At 43.7% G+C, this 20263-nt stretch overlaps 1 protein-coding gene across 1 annotated transcript in view; it reads right to left on the bottom strand.

Moving 5' to 3' along the window:
• The window catches only part of MLXIP (MLX interacting protein), a 254388-nt gene that overhangs the window by 123525 nt on the left and 110600 nt on the right, over window positions 1-20263 (bottom strand). The window contains exons 2-3 of the mRNA XM_053701754.1: window positions 13180-13286; window positions 12138-12223 (exon numbers count right to left, since the gene is read on the bottom strand). Of these exons, the coding sequence (XP_053557729.1) occupies window positions 12138-12223; window positions 13180-13286 (193 nt within the window). The remainder of the gene's footprint in view (window positions 1-12137; window positions 12224-13179; window positions 13287-20263) is intronic.

The raw sequence follows: 20263 nt of genomic DNA, 5'->3' as shown, positions 1-20263 counted from the left end.
TAAAAATTTTCTTAAGGAGACCCTCCAATTTTTTATCCATAGGATCTAGGAAAGCACAACTGTCCTCGACGGGGATAGTTGTACGCTTAGCTAGGGTAGAGACGGCTCCCTCCACCTTAGGGACCGTCTGCCACGAGTCCCGTACGGTGAGTCCCGTACGACGGCATCTAGTACCTGGTCTATCCCATTCCTTAGTAATAATTTCCGAAAACCTCTTAGGGACTGGAAAAACATCAGTGTAAACAGGCACTGCAAAGTATTTGTCCATTTTACACAATTTCTCTGGAACCACAATGGGGTCACAATCATCCAGAGTCGCTAAAACCTCCCTAAGCAAAAAGCGGAGGTGTTCAAGCTTAAATTTAAACGCTGTCATTTCAGAATCAGACTGAAGTAACGCCTTCCCTGAGTCTGAAATGTCACCCACAGATGCCTCGGCTTCTGAGTATTGTGAGGGTATATCGGACACAGGCATTAAAGCGTCAGAAAGCTCTGTATTAGTTCTAGCCCCAGAGCGGTCTCGCTTTCCTTGTAACCCTGGCAGTTTGGAAAATACCTCTGTGAGGGTAGCATTCATAACTGCCGCCATGTCCTGTAAGGTAAAAGAATTAGACACGCTAGATGTACTTGGTGTCACTTGAGCGGGAGTTATAGGTTCTGACACATGGGGAGAGCTAGATGGCATAATCTCCATTTTTTCCGTCAGAGAATCCCCTGGAGATAAATCTTTAAGCGCCATAATATGGTCTTTAGTTTATAGAAATTTCAGTACATTTGGTACACATTCTAAGAGGGGGTTCCACCATGGCTTCTAAACATATTGAACAAGGAGTTTCCTCTATGTCAGACATGTTTAACAGACTAGTAATGAGACAAGCAAGCTTGGAAAACACTTTAATAAAGGTGAAACAGCAATTAAACTGCAAAACGTTACTGTGCCTTTAAGAGAAAAAAACTAACACTTAAACTGCAAAACAGTGTAAAAATATAGTAAAGTCTTTTTACAGTGTGTGTAAGGGACTAAAGCAACATTGCACCCACTTTCAAATGGATGATTAACCCCTTAGGCCCCAAACCGGATTTAAAAACGTTACAAGACAGTTATGCACCCTGCCACAGCTCTGCTGAGACTCCTACCTGCCCTCAAGTACGATTTTGTGCAGAAATAAACCCCTTATAATGGTCCTCAGGTGCCAAAGGACTCCTCTAGGGAAGCTGGATGTCTCAGTCTGAATTAAAACTGCGCATTTAGAGTGCTAAAATAGGCCCCTCCCACCATGTACTGGATGCCAGAGGGGCCTTAAGAAAATACTCCTAGGAGTATCCGATAAGCCATGTGGAAACTAGCCCCAAATAAAGAGTTATCTCCCTCAGAGAAAAAACGTTCTATTTTTGAATTCATGTAAACGTTTAACTGTCACTAAGTAATAAGAGTATTACCCTGTTTTGTAAGCATGATCCCAGTCGCTGTTAAATCACTGCATCAGGCTTACCTCAAATACACAAGGCTCTGTCAGCATTTTCTAGAACTCATTCATCTCTCTAGAAATAAATATACTGAACATAACTCAAAGCAGGTAATCTGCAGACCGTTCCCCCAACTGAAGTTGTCCCATACTCTTCAGTTATGTGTGAGAACAGCAATGGACCTTAGTTACAAACCGCTAAGATCATCAACCTCCAGGCAGAACTCTTCTTCTAATTTCTGCCTGAGAGTAAAACAGTACAACGCCGGTACCGTTTAAAAACAACAAACTTTTCATTGAAGGTAAAACTACACTAAGTCACCACATTTCTCTTGATACTTCCTATCTTGTCGAGAGCTGCAAGAGAATGACTGGGGGTGGCAGTTAGGGGAGGAGCTATATAGACCGCTCTGCTGTGGGTGTCCTCTTGCAGCTTCCTGTTGGGAAGGAGAATATCCCAGAAGTAATGGATGAACCCGTGGACTTGATACACCTTACAAGAGAAAGGGAGATTTCACCAGTCTGACCTAATGCTTAACCTCTTCAGAAGGATAAAAACATAATTTATGCTTACCTGATAAATTTATTTCTCCTGTAGTGTAGTCAGTCCACGGGTCATCCATTACTTATGGGATTATATCTCCTCCCTAACAGGAAGTGCAAGAGGATCACCCAAGCAGAGCTGCTATATAGCTCCTCCCCTCTACGTCATACCCAGTCATTCGACCGAAAACCAAACGAGAAAGGAGAAACTATAGGGTGCAGTGGTGACTGGAGTTTAATTTAAAATTTAGACCTGCCGTAAAAACAGGGCGGGCCGTGGACTGACTACACTACAGGAGAAAGAAATTTATCAGGTAAGCATAAATTGTGTTTTCTCCTGTTAAGTGTAGTCAGTCCACGGGTCATCCATTACTTATGGGATACCAATACCAAAGCTAAAAGTACACGGATGACGGGAGGGACAGGCAGGATCTTTACACGGAAGGAACCACTGCCTGAAGAACCTTTCTCCCAAAAACAGCCTCCGAAGAAGCAAAAGTGTCAAATTTGTAAAATTTCGAAAAGGTGTGAAGTGAAAACCAAGTTGCAGCCTTGCAAATCTGTTCAACAGAGGCCTCATTTTAAAGGCCCAAGTGGAAGCCACAGCTCTAGTAGAATGAGCTGTAATTCTTTCAGGAGGCTGCTGTCCAGCAGTCTCATAGGCTAAACGTATTATGCCAGAAAGAGAGAGAGGTAGCCGAAGCTTTTTGACCTCTCCTCTGTCCAGAATAAACGACAAACAGGGAAGAAGTTTGGCGAAAAGCTTTAGTTGCCTGCAAATAAAACTTCAGGGCACGGACGACGTCCAGATTGTGCAGAAGTCGTTCCTTCTTTGAAGAAGGGTTAGGGCACAATGATGGAACAACAATCTCTTGATTGATATTCCTGTTAGTGACTACCTTAGGTAAGAACCCAGGTTTAGTACGCAGAACTACCTTGTCTGAATGAAAAATCAGATAAGGAGAATCACAATATAAGGCAGATAACTCAGAGACTCTTCGAGCCGAGGAAATAGCCATTAAAAACAGAACTTTCCAAGATAACAGCTGGATATCAATGGAATGAAGGGGTTCAAACGGAACACCCTGCAAAACGTTAAGAACTAAGTTTAAGCTCCACGGCGGAGCAACAGTTTTAAACACAGGCTTAATCCTGGCCAAAGCCTGACAAAAAGCCTGAACGTCTGGAACTTCTGACAGACGTTTGTGTAAAAGGATAGACAGAGCTGAGATCTGTCCCTTTAACGAACTAGCAGATAAACCCTTTTCTAAACCTTCTTGTAGAAAAGACAATATCCTAGGAATCCTAACCTTACTCCATGAGTAACTCTTGGATTTGCACCAATGCAAGTATTTACGCCATATTTTATGGTAAATTTTCCTGGTAACAGGTTTCCTAGCCTGTATTAAGGTATCAATTACTGACTCCGAGAATCCACGCTTTGATAAAATCAAGCGTTCAATCTCCATGCAGTCAGCCTCAGAGAAATTAGATTTGGATGTTTGAAAGGACCCTGAATCAGAAGGTCCTGTCTCAGAGGCAGAGACCATGGTGGACAGGACGACATGTCCACTAGATCTGCATACCAGGTCCTGCGTGGCCACGCAGGCGCTATTAGAATCACCGATGCTCTCTCCTGTTTGATCCTGGCAATCAATCGAGGAAGCATCGGGAAGGGTGGAAACACATAAGCCATGTTGAAAACCCAAGGTGCTGTCAGAGCATCTATCAGTACCGCTCCCGGGTCCCTGGACCTGGATCCGTAACAAGGAAGCTTGGCGTTCTGGCGAGACGCCATGAGATCCAGATCTGGTTTGCCCCAACGCCGAAGCAGTTGGGCAAATACCTCCGGATGAAGTTCCCACTCCCCCGGATGAAAAGTCTGGCGACTTAGGAAATCCGCCTCCCAGTTCTCCACTCCTGGGATGTGGATCGCTGACAGGTGGCAAGAGTGAGACTCTGCCCAGTGAATTATCTTTGAGACTCCCATCATCGCTAGGGAACTCCTTGTCCCTCCCTGATGGTTGATGTAAGCCACAGCCGTGATGTTGTCCGACTGGAACCTGATGAACCTCAGAGTTGCTAACTGAGGCCAAGCCAGGAGAGCATTGAAAACCGCTCTTAATTCCAGAATGTTTATTGGAAGGAGTTTCTCCTCCTGAGTCCATGATCCCTGAGCCTTCAGGGAATTCCAGACAGCGCCCCAACCTAGCAGGCTGGCGTCTGTTGTTACAATCGTCCAATCTGGCCTGCTGAAGGGCATCCCCCTGGACAGATGTGGCCGAGAAAGCCACCATAGAAGAGAATCTCTGGTCTCTTGATCCAGATTCAGCATAGGGGACAAATCTGTGTAATCCCCATTCCACTGACTTAGCATGCACAATTGCAGTGGTCTGAGATGCAGGCGTGCAAAAGGTACTATGTCCATTGCCGCTACCATTAGGCCGATTACCTCCATGCATTGAGCCACTGACGGGTGTTGAATGGAATGAAGGACACGGCAAGCATTTAGAAGTTTTGTTAACCTGTCCTCTGTCAGGTAAATTTTCATTTCTACAGAATCTATAAGAGTCCCCAAGAAGGGAACTCTTGTGAGTGGCAATAGAGAACTCTTTTCTACGTTCACCTTCCACCCATGCGACCTTAGAAATGCCAGAACTAACTCTGTATGAGACTTGGCAGTTTGGAAACTTGACGCTTGTATCAGAATGTCGTCTAGGTACGGAGCTACCGATATTCCTCGCGGTCTTAGTACCGCCAGAAGAGAGCCCAGAACCTTTGTAAAGATTCTTGGAGCCGTAGCTAACCCGAAGGGAAGAGCTACAAACTGGTAATGCCTGTTTAGGAAGGCAAACCTTAGGTACCGATAATGATCTTTGTGAACCGGTATGTGAAGGTAGGCATCCTTTAAATCCACTGTGGTCATGTACTGACCCTTTTGGATCATAGGTAAGATTGTCCGAATAGTTTCCATTTTGAACGATGGAACTCTTAGGAATTTGTTTAGGATCTTTAAGTCCAAGATTGGTCTGAAGGTTCCCTCTTTTTTGGGAACCACAAACAGATTTGAGTAAAACCCTTGTCCCTGTTCCGACCGCGGAACTGGGTGGATCACTCCCATTATTAAAAGGTCTTGTACACAGCGTAGAAACGCCTCTTTCTTTATCTGGTTTGCTGACAACCTTGAAAGATGAAATCTCCCTTTTGGAGGAGAAGCTTTGAAGTCCAGAAGATATCCCTGAGATATGATCTCTAACGCCCAGGGATCCTGGACATCTCTTGCCCAAGCCTGGGCGAAGAGAGAAAGTCTGCCCCCCACTAGATCCGTTTCCGGATCGGGGGCCCTCACTTCATGCTGTCTTAGGGGCGGCAGCAGGTTTTCTGGCCTGCTTGCCCTTGTTCCAGGACTGGTTAGGTTTCCAGCCCTGTCTGTAGCGAGCAACAGTTCCTTCCTGTTTTGGAGCGGAGGAAGTTGATGCTGCTCCTGCCTTGAAGTTACGAAAGGCACGAAAATTAGACTGTTTAGCCCTTGGTTTGGCTCTGTCTTGAGGCAGGGCATGGCCCTTACCTCCAGTAACGTCAGCGATAATTTCTTTCAAACCGGGCCCGAATAATGTTTGCCCTTTGAAAGGTATGTTAAGCAATTTAGATTTAGAAGTCACATCGGCTGACCAGGATTTAAGCCACAGCGCTCTGGAGTTCTTAGCCGTAAGCTTAGTTAAGTGTACTACGGCATCAGAAATAAATGAATTAGCTAGCTTAAGGCCTCTAAGCTTGTCTATAATCTCATCCAATGGAGCTGAGCTAATGGTCTCTTCCAGAGACTCAAACCAGAATGCCGCCGCAGCCATGACAGGCGCAATGCATGCAAGGGGTTGTAATATAAAACCTTGTTGAACAAACATTTTCTTAAGGTAACCCTCTAACTTTTTATCCATTGGATCTGAAAAAGCACAGCTATCCTCCACCGGGATAGTGGTGCGCTTAGCCAGAGTGGAAACCGCTCCCTCCACCTTAGGGACCGTCTGCCATAAGTCCTGTGTGGTGGCGTCTATTGGAAACATTTTTCTAAATATAGGAGGGGGTGAAAAAGGCACACCGGGTCTATCCCACTCCTTGTTAATAATTTATGTAAACCTCTTAGGTATAGGAAATACATCAGTACACACCGGTACCGCATAGTATCTATCCAGCCTACATAATTTCTCTGGAATTGCAACCGTGTTACAATCATTCAGAGCCGCTAAAACCTCCCCTAGTAAAACACGGAGGTTCTCAAGCTTAAATTTAAAATTTGAAATGTCTGAGTCCAGTTTACTTGGATCAGATCCGTCACCCACAGAATGAAGCTCTCCGTCCTCATGTTCTGCAAATTGTGACGCAGTATCAGACATGGCTCTATTATTATCAGCGCACTCTGTTCTCACCCCAGAGTGGTCGCGTTTACCCCTAAATTCTGGCAATTTAGATAATACTTCAGTCATAACATTAGCCATGTCTTGCAAAGTGATTTGTAAGGGCCGCCCTGATGTACTTGGCGCCACAATATCACGCACCTCCTGAGCGGGAGACGAAGGTACTGACACGTGAGGAGAGTTAGTCGGCATAACTTCCCCCTCGTTGTCTGGTGAAATTTTCTTTACATGTACAGATTGGCTTTTATTTAAAGTAGCATCAATGCAATTAGTACACAAATATCTATTGGGCTCCACATTGGCCTTTAAAGATATTGCACAAAGAGATTCCTCTGTGTCAGACATGTTTAAACAAACTAGCAATTAGACTAGCAAGCTTGGAAAATACCTTTCAAACAAATTTACAAGCAATATAAAAAACGTTACTGTGCCTTTAAGAAGCACAAAAAAACTATCACAGTTGAAATAACAATGAACCAAATTAGTTATAGCAACCAAATTTTCACAGTAAATGCATTAAGTTAGCAAAGGATTGCACCCACCAGCAAATGGATGATTAACCCCTTAGTACCCAAAAACGGATAACAATTTAACATAAGCGTTTTTATCACAGTCAAAACACAGTCTCACAGGTCTGCTGTGAGAGATTACCTCCCTCAAAACTAGGTTTGGAGACCCCTGGGCTCTGTAGAGACGTCCTGGATCATGGAGGAAGAAATAGGAAGACTGTGACTGAATTTTTGCTGCGCAATAAAGCGCCAAAATAGGCCCCTCCCACTCATAATACAATAGTGGGGAAGCTCAGTAAACTGATTTTATTCATAAACAAACGACAGCCATGTGGAAAAATAATGCCCATAAAGTTTTATCACCAAGTACCTCAGAGAAAAACGATTAACATGCCAGTAAACGTTTTAAATAAAAAATTATGAAATGTTATTAATAAGCCTGCTGCTAGTCGCTTTCACTGCAGTGGAGGCTCAAATATAAGTTAAATGTATACAGTATTTTCTTAGTGAAGTTCCATTCCCTAGAAATACCTCAGTGTAAACATACATACATATCAGCCTGATACCAGTCACTACTACTGCATTTAAGGCTGCACTTACATTACATCGGTATCAGCAGTATTTTCTCAGTCAATTCCATTCCTTAGAAAATAATATACTGCAACATACCTCCTTGCAGGTGAACCCTGCCCGCTGTCCCCTGATCTGAAGTTACCTCACTCCTCAGAATGGCCGAGAACAGCAAATGGATCTTAGTTACGACCGCTAAGATCATACACAAAGTCAGGTAGATTCTTCTTCTAATGCTGCCTGAGAAAGAACAACACACTCCGGTGCTGTTTAAAATAACAAACTTTTGATTGAAGAAATAAAAACTAAGTTTAACAACCACAGTCCTCTCACACGTCCTATCTATTAGTAAGGTGCAAGAGAATGACTGGGTATGACGTAGAGGGGAGGAGCTATATAGCAGCTCTGCTTGGGTGATCCTCTTGCACTTCCTGTTAGGGAGGAGATATAATCCCATAAGTAATGGATGACCCGTGGACTGACTACACTTAACAGGAGAAAAGGAAATTTATGCTTACCTGATAAATTAATTTCTTTTACGATATACCGAGTCCACGGGTTTCATCCTTTACTTGTGGGATATATTCCTCCTGCTAACAGGAAGTGGCAAAGAGCACCACAGCACAGCTGCTATATAGCTCCTCCCCTAACTCCTCCCCCCAGTCATTCGACTGAAGGTATAGGAAGAGAAAGGGAAAGAACTAACAAGGTGCAGAGGTGACTGAAGTTTATAAAAAAATAAATCCTGTCCCAAAATGACAGGGTGGGCCGTGGAGTCGGTATATCGTAAAATAAATTAATTTATCAGGTAAGCATAAATTTCCTTTTCTTTTACAAGATACCATGTCCACAGGTTTCATCCTTTACTTGTGGGATACCAGCTTTAGGACACGGATGAAAGGGAGGGACAAGACAGGAACCTAAACGGAAGGCACCATTGCTTGAAGCACCTTTCTCCCAAAAATAGCCTCAGAAGAAGCAAAAGTATCAAATTTGGAAAATTTGGAAAAAGTATGAAGGGAGGACCAAGTCGCAGCCTTACAAATCTGTTCATCAGAAGCATCGTTCTTAAAAGCCCAAGTAGAAGCCACAGCTCTAGTGGAATGAGCCATAATCCTTTCAGGAGGCTGCTGTCCAGCAGTCTCATATGCCAAGCGGATGATGCTTCTCAGCCAAAAAGAAAGATAGAGAGGTAGCCGTAGCTTTTTGACCCCTACACTTCCCAGAATAAACAACAAACAGGGAAGATGTTTGACGGAAATCCTTGGTCACTTGTAAATAAAATTTTAAAGAGCGAACCACATTCAAATTATGTAACAAACGTTCCTTCTTAGAGGAAGGATTAGGACACAAGGAAGGAACCACAATTTCCTGCGTAATATTTTTATTTGAAACAACCTTAGGAAGGAATCCAGGTTTAGTCCGCAATCTATGGAATGCATGGGTTCAAACGGAACCCCTTGAAGAACATTAAGAACTAAATTCAAACTCCATGGCGGAGCAATTGGTTTAAACACAGGCTTGATTCTGATTAAAGCCTGACAAAATGCCTGAACATCCGGGACATCTGCCAGATGCTTGTGAAGCAAAATTGACAAAGCAGAAATTTGTCCCTTCAAGGAACTAGCGGATAATCCCTTCTCCAATCCTTCTTGGAGAAAAGACAAAATCCTAGGAATCCTAATCTTACTCCATGAGTAACCCTTGGATTCGCACCAAGAAAGATATTTACGCCATATCTTATGGTAAATTTTTCTAGTGCCCGGATTGCGAGCCGGAATCAAGATATCAATGACCGGCTCAGAGAAACCCCGCTTAGATAAAATCAAGCGTTCAATCTCCAAGCAGTCAGCTGCAGAGAAGTGAGATTTGGATGCTGGAAAGGACCTTGAATGAGAAGGTCCTTTCTCAATGGCAGTCTCCACGGTGGCAGAGACGACATAGCCACTAGATCTGCATACCAGGTCCTGCGTGGCCACGCAGGCGCTATTAGAATTACTGAAGCCCTCTCCTGTTTGATTCTGGCAATCACACAACGAAGGAGAGGAAACGGTGGAAACGCATAAGCCAGGTTGAACGACCAAGGTACTGTTAGAGCATCTATCAGTACAGCCTGGGGATCCCTTGACCTGGACCAGTAGCGTGGAAGTTTGGCATTCTGTCGAGATGCCATCAGATCCAATTCCGGTGTGCCCCATTGATGAGTCAAGGCTGCAAACACCTCCGGATGGAGTTCCCATTCCCCCGGATGAAAAGTCTGACGACTTAGAAAATCCGCTTCCCAGTTTTCTACTCCTGGGATATAGATCACAGACAGATGGCAAGAGTGAGCCTCCGCCCATCAAATTATCTTTGATACTTCTATCATCGCTAGAGAACTCCTTGTTCCCCCCTGATGATTGATATATGCCACAGCCGTGATATTGTCCGACTGGAATCTTATGAATTTGGCCAAAGCCAACTGAGGCCATGCTAGCAGCGCGTTGAATATCGCTCTCAGTTCCAGAATATTGATTGACAATTGAGACTCCGCCTGAGTCTACACACCCTAAGCCTTCAGGGAATTCCAGACTGCACCCCAGCCCAGAAGACTGGCGTCCGTCGTTACTATTACCCAAGATGGCCTGCGGAAGCACATCCCTTGGGAAAGACTGTCCTGCGACAACCACCACCGAAGAGAGTCTCTGGTCTCTTGGTCCAGATTTATCTGAGGAGATAAATTTGCATAATCCCCATTCCACTAACTGAGCATGCACAGTTGTAGTGGTCTGAGATGAACGCGAGCAAACGGGATGATATCCATTGCTGCTACCATTAGTCGAATGACTTCCATACACTGAGCCACTGATGGCCGATGAACGGACTGCAGAGCCCGGCAAGTATTTAGTATCTTTGATTTTCTGACTTCTGTCAGAAATATTTTCATGTCTACCAAGTGTATCAGAGTTCCCAGGAATGGAACTCTTGTCTGTGGAACTAGTGAACTCTTTCCTACATTCACTTTCCAACCGTGAGTTCTCAGAAAAGAGAACACAATGTCCGTGTGAGATTTGGACAGATGATAGGTGGACGCCTGGATCAAGATATCGTCCAGATAGGGCGCTACCGCTATGCCTCGCGGCCTGAGAACCGCTAGAAGAGACCCTAGAACCTTTGTGAAGATCCTGGGAGCCTTGGCCAACCCGAAGGGCCACAAACTGATAATGTTTGTCCTGAAATGCAAATCGCAGGAACTGATGATGATCCTTGTGGATAGGAATGTGAAGGTACACATCCTTCAGGTCCACCGTGGTCATGTATTGACCCTCCTGGATCATTGGCAAAATTGTACGAATAGTCTCCATCTTGAACGATGGGACTCTGAGAAACTTTTTTAGACATTTGAGATCTAAAAATCGGTCTGAAGGTTCCCTCTTTTTTGGGAACCACGAATAGATTTGAATAGAACCCCTGCCCCTGTTCCCGATCTGGCACTGGGCAAATTACACCCATGGTGTAGAGGTCTTTTACACAGTGTAAGAACGCCTCTCTTTTTGTCTGGTCTACAGACAAACGTGAAAGATGACATCTTCCCCTTGGGGGCGGAAGTCCTTGAATTCCAACTGATACCCCTGGGTCACAATTTCCAATGCCCAGGGATCCTGTACATCCCTTGCCCAAGCAAAGAAAGAGAGTCTGCCCCCTACTAGATCCGGTCACGGATCGGGGGCTGCCCCTTCATGCTGTCTTGGTAGCAGCAGCGGGCTTTTTGACTTGTTTACCTTTATTCCAGGCCTGGTTAGGTCTCCAGACCGCCTTGGATTGAGCAATGTTCCCTTCCTGCTTAGTGGAGGAAGAGGAAGCAGAGGATGTTCCTTTAAAATTTCGAAAGGAACGAAAAATTATTTTGTTTACTCCTCATCTTGAGGGGCTTGTCCTGAGGTAGGGTGTGACCCTTACCTCCAGTAATGTCAGAGATTATTTCCTTCAACTCAGGCCCGAATAGGGTCTAACCTTTTAAGGGAATAGATAAAAGCTTAGATTTAGACGATACATCAGCTGACCATGACTTTAACCATAACGCTCTACAATGGCAAAGCCTGCGTTTTTCGCTGCTAATTTTGCAAGTTGAAAAGCAGCATCAGTCAAAAAAGAATTTGCTAGTTTAAGAGCCTTAATTCTGTCTAAAATGTCCTCTAAAGGTGTCTCAACCTTCAGAGACTCTTCCAGGGCGTCAAACCAAAAGGCATGCAAGCTATAGGCTGTAAGAGGAAACCCTGGTGAACAAATATTTTCTTTAGAAGACCCTCTAATTTTTTAAACTTTACCCTTCCTATTGCTAGCATAGGCAAAGAGAATGACTGGGGGGAGGAGTTAGGGGAGGAGCTATATAGCAGCTCTGCTGTGGTGCTCTTTGCCACTTCCTGTTAGCAGGAGGAATATATCCCACAAGTAAAGGACGAAACCCGTGAACTCGGTATATCTTGTAAAAGAAAAAGGGGTTGTTTGTTTAAAATAAATAAATGATAATCTTCAATGTATTTAGCTATGCAAAAAGCATGCAGATAATGTGCAGATATGTTCCTGTTTACTTTATTGTGAGCATGAACAGCAAAGTATGTGCGTATGTGTATGTGTGTGTATATACCACATACCTCTGGCCGTCTATGCTCTTCGAAATCAATAGTTGCATCTAGGGGGGTCACAAAATGACACACTGGGTTTTGGCGTTTTTCTATATCTAAAAATAAAAGAAATCAATCAGTCTTAAGTAATTTGAGTGGATAATAATGTAACTTTTGCTAAGTATATATTTTTCCTTCCAAAAACTACCAAGGTGCTTAAGATAGTTTATTTATTAATTAGTAATAACTGATAACTAATCAATAGTATTTCAGAAAGATGAAAGTCTGACTTAGCTCATTTCTAGAGCCAGGAATCCCAAGGTATGAACACGTATTGCAAAATGCATAATTATTAAAAGCGTTTATTTGTAGAGCGCCAACAGATTCTGCAGTGCTAATTAAAGGGATAGTCAAGCATAAAGCAATAAGCTTTTATTAGCAAAAATGTTTCAAATAAAAGCTATAGCTACATCAAGAGTGTATTAAAGTATGCTCTGTGCACTAGCATTTTATATATAGCACTCGCACAAAGTACCTAAGTTGCTTGTATCATTTGGTAATGACTCAGTTTGCATCAGTGATCAGTAATGCAAACATTATGTGCAATAAGTATCTGTGCGCTAAAACATGAAAAATGAAATGTTTTAAAATGATTATACTTGGTCAAACAGCTCCAATAAGTCTGAATTTCATGCTGAATTAATTATGTCACAGCTAATGTTGTCTTGGCTTATATCTAGCTTCATTATTTAGGCAATCAGCACTTTAATAGAATTAAGAACATTAACCCAGGGATGGTAACCACATACAAAAATAAAGATTTACTTATTTTTCCACTACAAAATAATCGAAATTTTGATTTGCTTGGGAGGTATGACCCAGTCAGCCATTATAGATCTGAGAGTTTGCCTCATCAGCCTAATTTTGCAAAAACTCTAATTTCAAATTAAATTATTTTCTGTTACCATTTAAATAAATTCAAATGAGGTTTCATATCCCTTTAATACTACAACTGGAAACTGTTATACAATTTGTACAAGAAGAGGAAAAGGTCTATCTCAGAGGTACTTACACTGCATGTACCAAGCGCGCCAAATAGCATTGTTCAGCCGGATCTTATCCCTCCACTGAAGCTTCAGGCCCTTGAAGTTTTTCCATTTTGGTGAAACCAGCTTCCCACTAAGACAAAATATATTGTTAGTGTTCAGTAATTTTATAAAGCACACATGACTCCCTTTCATAGCCTAGAGCCAAATATAGTGATCTTACATAGTCATGGGAATTATAAACTGTGCATGAATAAACGGTGTAATACATTACTGCAGCACTAAGTATACTGAACACATTCAAATAAATCATTAGATAAATATACAAAGATGAGGATCCTGCACAGGTCAGAGCTTACAAAGTTACAATTCAAGGCTTATGTACTAGTCAGGATAAGAAGAAAATAATCCTGAGCATTATTGCGGGAATGCACCAATTTACTATTTACACAACCACATAATAACTAAACTCATGCTCTCTTCACTCCCTAAATAAGGGGTCGCCAACCTTTCGGACCTCAGGGACCACTAACATAATTTTTTTTAAAAAGGTACCAACCTCTATAACGTATATAATGTGTGAGTGTGTATATATATATATATATATATATATATATATATATATATATATATATATATATATATATATATATATATATATATATATATATATATATATATATATATATATATATATATAAATCATGCTTACCTGATAACTTAATTTCCATCGAGGGGAGGAGAGTCCACGGCTTCATTCATTACTGTTGGGAATTAAGAAACTGGCCACCAGGAGGAGGCAAAGACACCACAGCCAAAGGCTTAAATACCTCCCCCACTTCCCCCATCCCCCAGTAATTCTGCCAAAGGAACCAGGACCAGTAGGAGAAATATCAGGGTATAAATGGTGCCAGAAGAGTATTAATTTAGGTTCGCCCATGGGAGATACGGGTGGGAGCCGTGGACTCTCTTCCCCTCAATGGAAATTAAATTATCAGGTAAGCATAATTTATCTTCTTTTTTTTTTATATCTAAAAGGGGAGGAGAGTCCACGGCTTCATTCATTACTGTTGGGAACATATACCCAAGCTCTAGAGGACACTGAATGAAACCAGAGGGTAAAAAGGCAGACCCTAATCAGAGGGCACCACAGCCTGCAAAACCTCTCTCCCAAAAACAGCTTCCGCAGATGCAAAAACGTGTAAAACTTTGTAAAAGTGTGTAAGGAGGATCAGTTAGCCACCTTACAAATTTTCTCCATAGAGGCCTCATTCTTGAAGGCCCAAGACAAAGTCACAGCTCTAGATGAATGAGCCGTAATCCTCTAAGGAGGCTTATGTCCCGCTGTCTCATAAGCCAAGCGAATCATACTCCTCAACCAAAAAGACAAAGAAGTAGCAGAGGCCCTTTGCCCCTTGCGCTTCCCAGAATACACCACAAAGAGATGTAGACTGTCTGAAATCCTTGGTAGCCTGAAGATAAAACTTCAAGGCACAAACCACATCCAGGTTATGAAGTAACCTCTCCTTTGAAGAAGAAGGGTTAGGACACAAAGAAGGAACAATTATTTCCTGATTGATGTTACGGTTAGACACCACCTTGGGGAGAAACCCCAACCCAGTGCGCAGTACAGTCTTATCCGCATGAAACACCAGATAAGGAGGGTCACATTGCAAGGCAGCTAGCTCCGATACTCTGCGTGCCGATGCAATAGCCAACAGGAAGAGAACCTTCCAGGACAGAACTTTAATGTCTATGGACCCTCTGCAAAACCTTAAGGACTAAGTTCAAGCTCCAAGGCGGAGCCGACTGCCTAAAGACAGGTTTGATTCTAGACAGAGCCTGAACAAAAGATTGGATGTCAGGGAGCTCAGCGAGTCTCCTACGCAACAAGACTGATAATGCCGAAATCTGTCTCTTTAAGGAACTAGCGGCAAGACCCTTCTCCAAGCCATCCTGGAGAAAGGACAGAATCCTGGATAGCTTCACCTTATGCCAAGGATATCCATGCTTCTCACACCAGGACCAGTAAGTCCTCCACACCTTATGGCAGATGCGACGAGTGACTGGCTTCCTCACCTGAATTAGAGTATCAATCACACTTTCAGAAAAGCCTCTCTTGGCTAAGACTATGCGTTCAATCTCTATGCAGTCAGCCTCAGAGAATCTAGATTTTGATGCTGAAAGGGGCCCTGTGACTGCAGATCCCTGTGACCGGGTAACCTCCACGGCGGAGAGGATGACATCCCCACAAGATCCGCAAACCACATCCTCCGCGGCCACGAAGGAGCAATCAGAATGGCCGAGGCACGCTCCTGTTTGATGCGTGCCACTATGCGATCTAGAAGTGGTTACGGAGGAAAAATGTAAGGTAGGCTGAATCCCCAAGAAACCACTAAGGCATATATCAGCTCTGCCTGGGGATCCCTGAACCTCGACCCGTATCGAGGAAGTTTGCAATTCAGTCTGGACACGTTATCTATCTCCGGCGTTCCCCATCTGTGACAAATCTCCGCAAACACTTCGGGGTGAAGAGACCATTCCCCCGGATGGAAGGACTGTCTGCCGAGAAAGTCCGCTTCCCAGTTGTCCACACCCAGAATGTGAATCGCTGAGAGCGAGCAGTCGTGGGACTCCGCCCACTCCAGAATCCGAGACACCTCCCTCATCGCGAGGAAGCTCCTCGTACCCCCCTGATGGTTGATATAAGCCACCAAGGTAATGTTGTCGGTCTGAAATCTGATGAAACTGACCGACCACAGAGAAAGCCAAGCCTTCAGAGAATTGTAGATTGCTCTTAGTTCTATGATGTTGATCGGAAGGAGAGACTCCTCCCTGGACCACTTTACTTGTGCCATCCTGGCACCCCAAACAGCTCCCCATCCTGACAGACTGGCGTCCGTGGTCACAATCTCCCAGGACGGTCTCAAGAAGGATGTCCCCATGGACAGTTGCTCCAGACGAATCCACCAAGAGAGGGAGTCCCAAATCCGAGCATCCAAGGATATCAGATGTGATATATCTGAATGATCGCTGTTCCACTGTCTCAACATGCACAATTGAAGAGATCTGAGGTGGAACCTGGCGTATGGGATGACATCTATGCTTGACACCATGAGACCTATCACCTCCATACATTGAGCCACCGATGGGCTTGAGGAGGACTGAAAGGCAAGACAGGTGGACGCAAGCTTCCTGCGCCGCTGATCAGTGAGAAATATCTTCATGACATAGAGTCTATTATCTTGTCCACAGGAACTCCACCCTGTTGCTGGGTACCGTCGCCAGACCAAAACGAAGGGCCACAAACTGGAAGTGTTGGTCCAGAAATGCAAATGTTAGGAACCTGAAGTGGTCCCTGTGGATTGGCACATGAAGGTAAGCGTCCTTCAAGTCTATAGTCGTCATGAACTGTAACTCTTGAACTAGGGGCAGAATAGATCTGATCATTTCCATTTTAAACGATGGAACACTCAGAAACTTATTTAAACACTTGAATTCCAGAGTCAGGCAGAATGTGCCCTCCTCCCATGGAACCACAAAAAAGGTTGTAATAGTACCCTAGACCCCTTTCGGCTAGGGTTACTGATACGATAACCCCTAGAGAGGCAATATCTCTCTCACACTCTAGAAAGGCCTCTCTTCTCCGGTCTTGAAGACAGGTTTGACAGGAGGAATCTGCCCTCGGGCGGATGGGTTCTGAACCCTATCCTGTAACCCTGGGAGACAACTTCTAGCACCCAAAGGTCCTGAACATCCTGCAACCATGTGTCTGAGAATAGAGATAATCTGCCCCCTACGTGATACGGAGACCGGTCCAAGGCCGCCCCTTCATGCCGATTTCGTGTCGGCAGGCTTCTTGCTCTGCTTGGACTTATTCAGAGATTGAGCCGGCTTCCAAGATCCTTTGGACTGATCCACTTTTGTGGAGGGTTGCTGGCGCTGAGCCTTGTCCGGACGAAAGGGACGAAAAGTAGATCCCTTAGATTTAGCATACTTATCCTGCGGTAGGAAAGCTCCCTTGCCTCCCGTAACCATGGATATAATTGAATCCAATCCTGGACCGAACAGGATCTTTCCTTGAAAAGGAAGGGACAGCAGCCTCGCTTTAGAGGTCATATCTGCAGACCAAGATTTTAGCCACAGAGCCCTGCACACTAAAACAGAAAAACCTGACACCTTGGCATTAAGGCGAAGAATTTGCATATTGGCATCACAGATGAAAGAATTGGCGACCTTCGGCGCCTTAATCTTCTCCTGTATCTCGTCGATGGATGTCTCCCCCTCGACCATTTCACACGGTTTCACCCCAATATGTCGGAGCTCCAGCGACCGCCGCAACGGCCGCTGCTGGCTGAAAAACAAACCCCATGTGCTGAAACATCTTTCTCAACATGTTTTCCAGCTTTTTATCCATGGGCTCTTTAAACGACAAACTATCCTCGAGGGGAATAGTCTTCAGCTTTGCGAGCATAGAAATGGCCCCATCCACCAAAAAATGGCAGCGCAAAATTTCCGCAAGTAACCTGAAAGATCCACACATAGCCAGAGCCTCATCTCGCACATAATGCAGCGATGACACAAACAATATCATGTATAAACCCCAGCTGTTCAATAATCCCCCTTTCCATTAATATTAACCCTTGATTCTGTAAAAGATAAAAAGTCGCCACACTGTGACCCTCTCTTCTATGTTATCATTATTAATAAAAAAATTAAACAATCTTACCAGAATCTACGCCATGGAACAGGAACACGGCCCTTCAAGTGTGAAAGGTTAGTAGCCTCGCTCCTGACATGGACTTGAGTGAAGAAAGCAGGCAGTGAAACTCGTCAACGCTAACTGCTTATGGAGCAGTTAATATGAGTCGGGATGGTTTTGCAGAAAGACTCTACCTGCATCTCCGGACTCTGTCGCCCAGGCTTTCACTGAAAGGCTGACAGGACTACTTAAAACTCCAGTCCCATTGCGAAGTGTACTACCCTCCATAAGAGACTACTCTGAAACTCCTCTGCCATCCTCCTGTGACGAAAGGCAAAGAATGACTGGGGGATGAGGGAAGTGGGGGAGGTATTTAAGCCTTTGGCTGGCGTGTCTTTGCCTCCTCCTGGTGGCCAGGTTCTTAATTCCCAACAGTAATGAATGAAGCCGTGGAGATATATATATATATATATACGGGTCAATGTATTAATGTGCGAGCGGACATGATACAATGTAGCGTATCATGGCCGCTGCACATCGATAAATGCCGACAGCATATGCTGTTGGCAATTATCAATGCACCAGCAGTTCAAAGCACCTGCAGATTCGCGGCCGATTGGCTGCTAGCAGGGGGTGTCAATCAACCCGATCGTATTCGATCGGGTTGATTCCTGTCATCCGCCTCAGAGCACCTCAAATTTACACATTAAGAATTATTTTTTGGAATTAACTAATTAAATGACAGAACTGAGAGAATACTTCCAAATGACAGATGAAGGGTGAGTGCCAACTTTTGAGCTGGAAACAGAGAGGCAGAAAGTGGGAAAAAAAATGTTTAAAAGGACCACAAGACTTGCAAGTTACCTCCCCAGTTAGGAATTATTCAAAACTACTTATGATCATGGACAGACATTGTATTTATAAATTAAGTTTATATCAGAAAGCTCTCAATATGGATGTGAGCTAACCACGACTGATGTTACTGGCTATTACTATAATACTGGCGGGATATGAGTGATCTGCTGGATGGCAATTACTGGAATTCAGGTGGAATGGTTTTTGTGCGCGAGAGAAAGAAAGAAAGAAAGACAGAAAGACAAACAGCGATGTAAGTCCATCTGAAGGAATTAGGAAAACTACTACAAAGAGACAGGTAAAGGGAAGAAAATAAATGAAATAAGAGAATTTTTGATTGTAAGATTTTCTCTCTTTATATACTTTAATTCCATTATTTCAAGCCAAGACTATACCAACCTCTGCTGGCTTTAGAATTGAAGCATCTTCCTCTGAGCAGCCTGCCGGGCGAGAGGAGTTAAAAATATAATCTAGCTGCACAAGTTGCGCAGTACTACGCAACATGCATAGGGAGATTGTAATTTTTACTCCTCCATCGGTTTTGACTCATGTCCAGCCAGGCACTGTAGGGAGTTGCGGTGCAACGGGGGTGACACCATCAGAGGAGATTAATTACTGCTTGATGGAATCAAGGACCACCAACATCTTCTCGTGGACCACAGAGCACTGGTTGGCGACCGCTGCCCTAAATCACAAGAAATAAACAACTAAAGGAATGGGTGCCCAATCTTTTCAGAGATGAGGCACACCATAGTGTAGTATGCTCCAAATACAGAGATTAAATACACAAATGAGAGGTACTCACAAGTGGGATGCACACAAGTTGAGAATACCGCAAGCTGGTAACCACCCGGTAGACTCACCTCCGGCTAAGCAACAACAAGCCCCACAATGCTCCACTTCCTCAGCAGACTAGGAGATAGGCATGATACCAGTTACTGAGCAATGCACCAAACAGCAGTCAAAGCCTCAATGGCAGGACAGGGCAGCTATTTTACTGTGTGGTCTGTATTTTTAAAGATCAGAGCAGTGGGCGAAATACACAGGATCTCTGGATATTGTGGCTCCAGTTATTTATTTTAGATGTCACCTGAGGTTATTGCTGTGCCTTGATCCGAGTGCTGCCTTGTGAAAGAAGTAGTAGTACTTCCTACCGACATCTATTTGTACCTTGTTTATTTTCATTATTTTTGTTCCCGTATATTACAGTTTGTTATTATTATTGTATTTCTATTATAATGTAGGCAAGTGCACCCTTGAGTTAGGTCTCATACTTCAGTCAACACCTAAAATGTTATTGTTTAAAAAGATAGACTTCTCTGCCAGAAGTTCTAGACCTTCTCACACTTTTTGGAAGAATTAGTTATTACAAATTTAAATGTTGCCAAGACAGAAGTATTGCATATCTATTTAACTAGAGAGGATCTTTCCGACCTGCAAAGTAGGCACTCTTTCAGTTGGTCTCCAAACTATATCAAACACTTATGGGTTTTTATTAGCCCTGAAATATCAAAGGTGATTTCCAAGAACTTTACAGATAAGATGCCTGAATT

Source organism: Bombina bombina, chromosome 2 (assembly GCF_027579735.1).
Source record: "Bombina bombina isolate aBomBom1 chromosome 2, aBomBom1.pri, whole genome shotgun sequence".
NCBI classification, from domain to species: domain Eukaryota; kingdom Metazoa; phylum Chordata; class Amphibia; order Anura; family Bombinatoridae; genus Bombina; species Bombina bombina.
The sequence above is the reverse complement of the archived record's forward strand: the minus strand, read 5'-3'. Positions and strand labels throughout refer to the sequence as shown.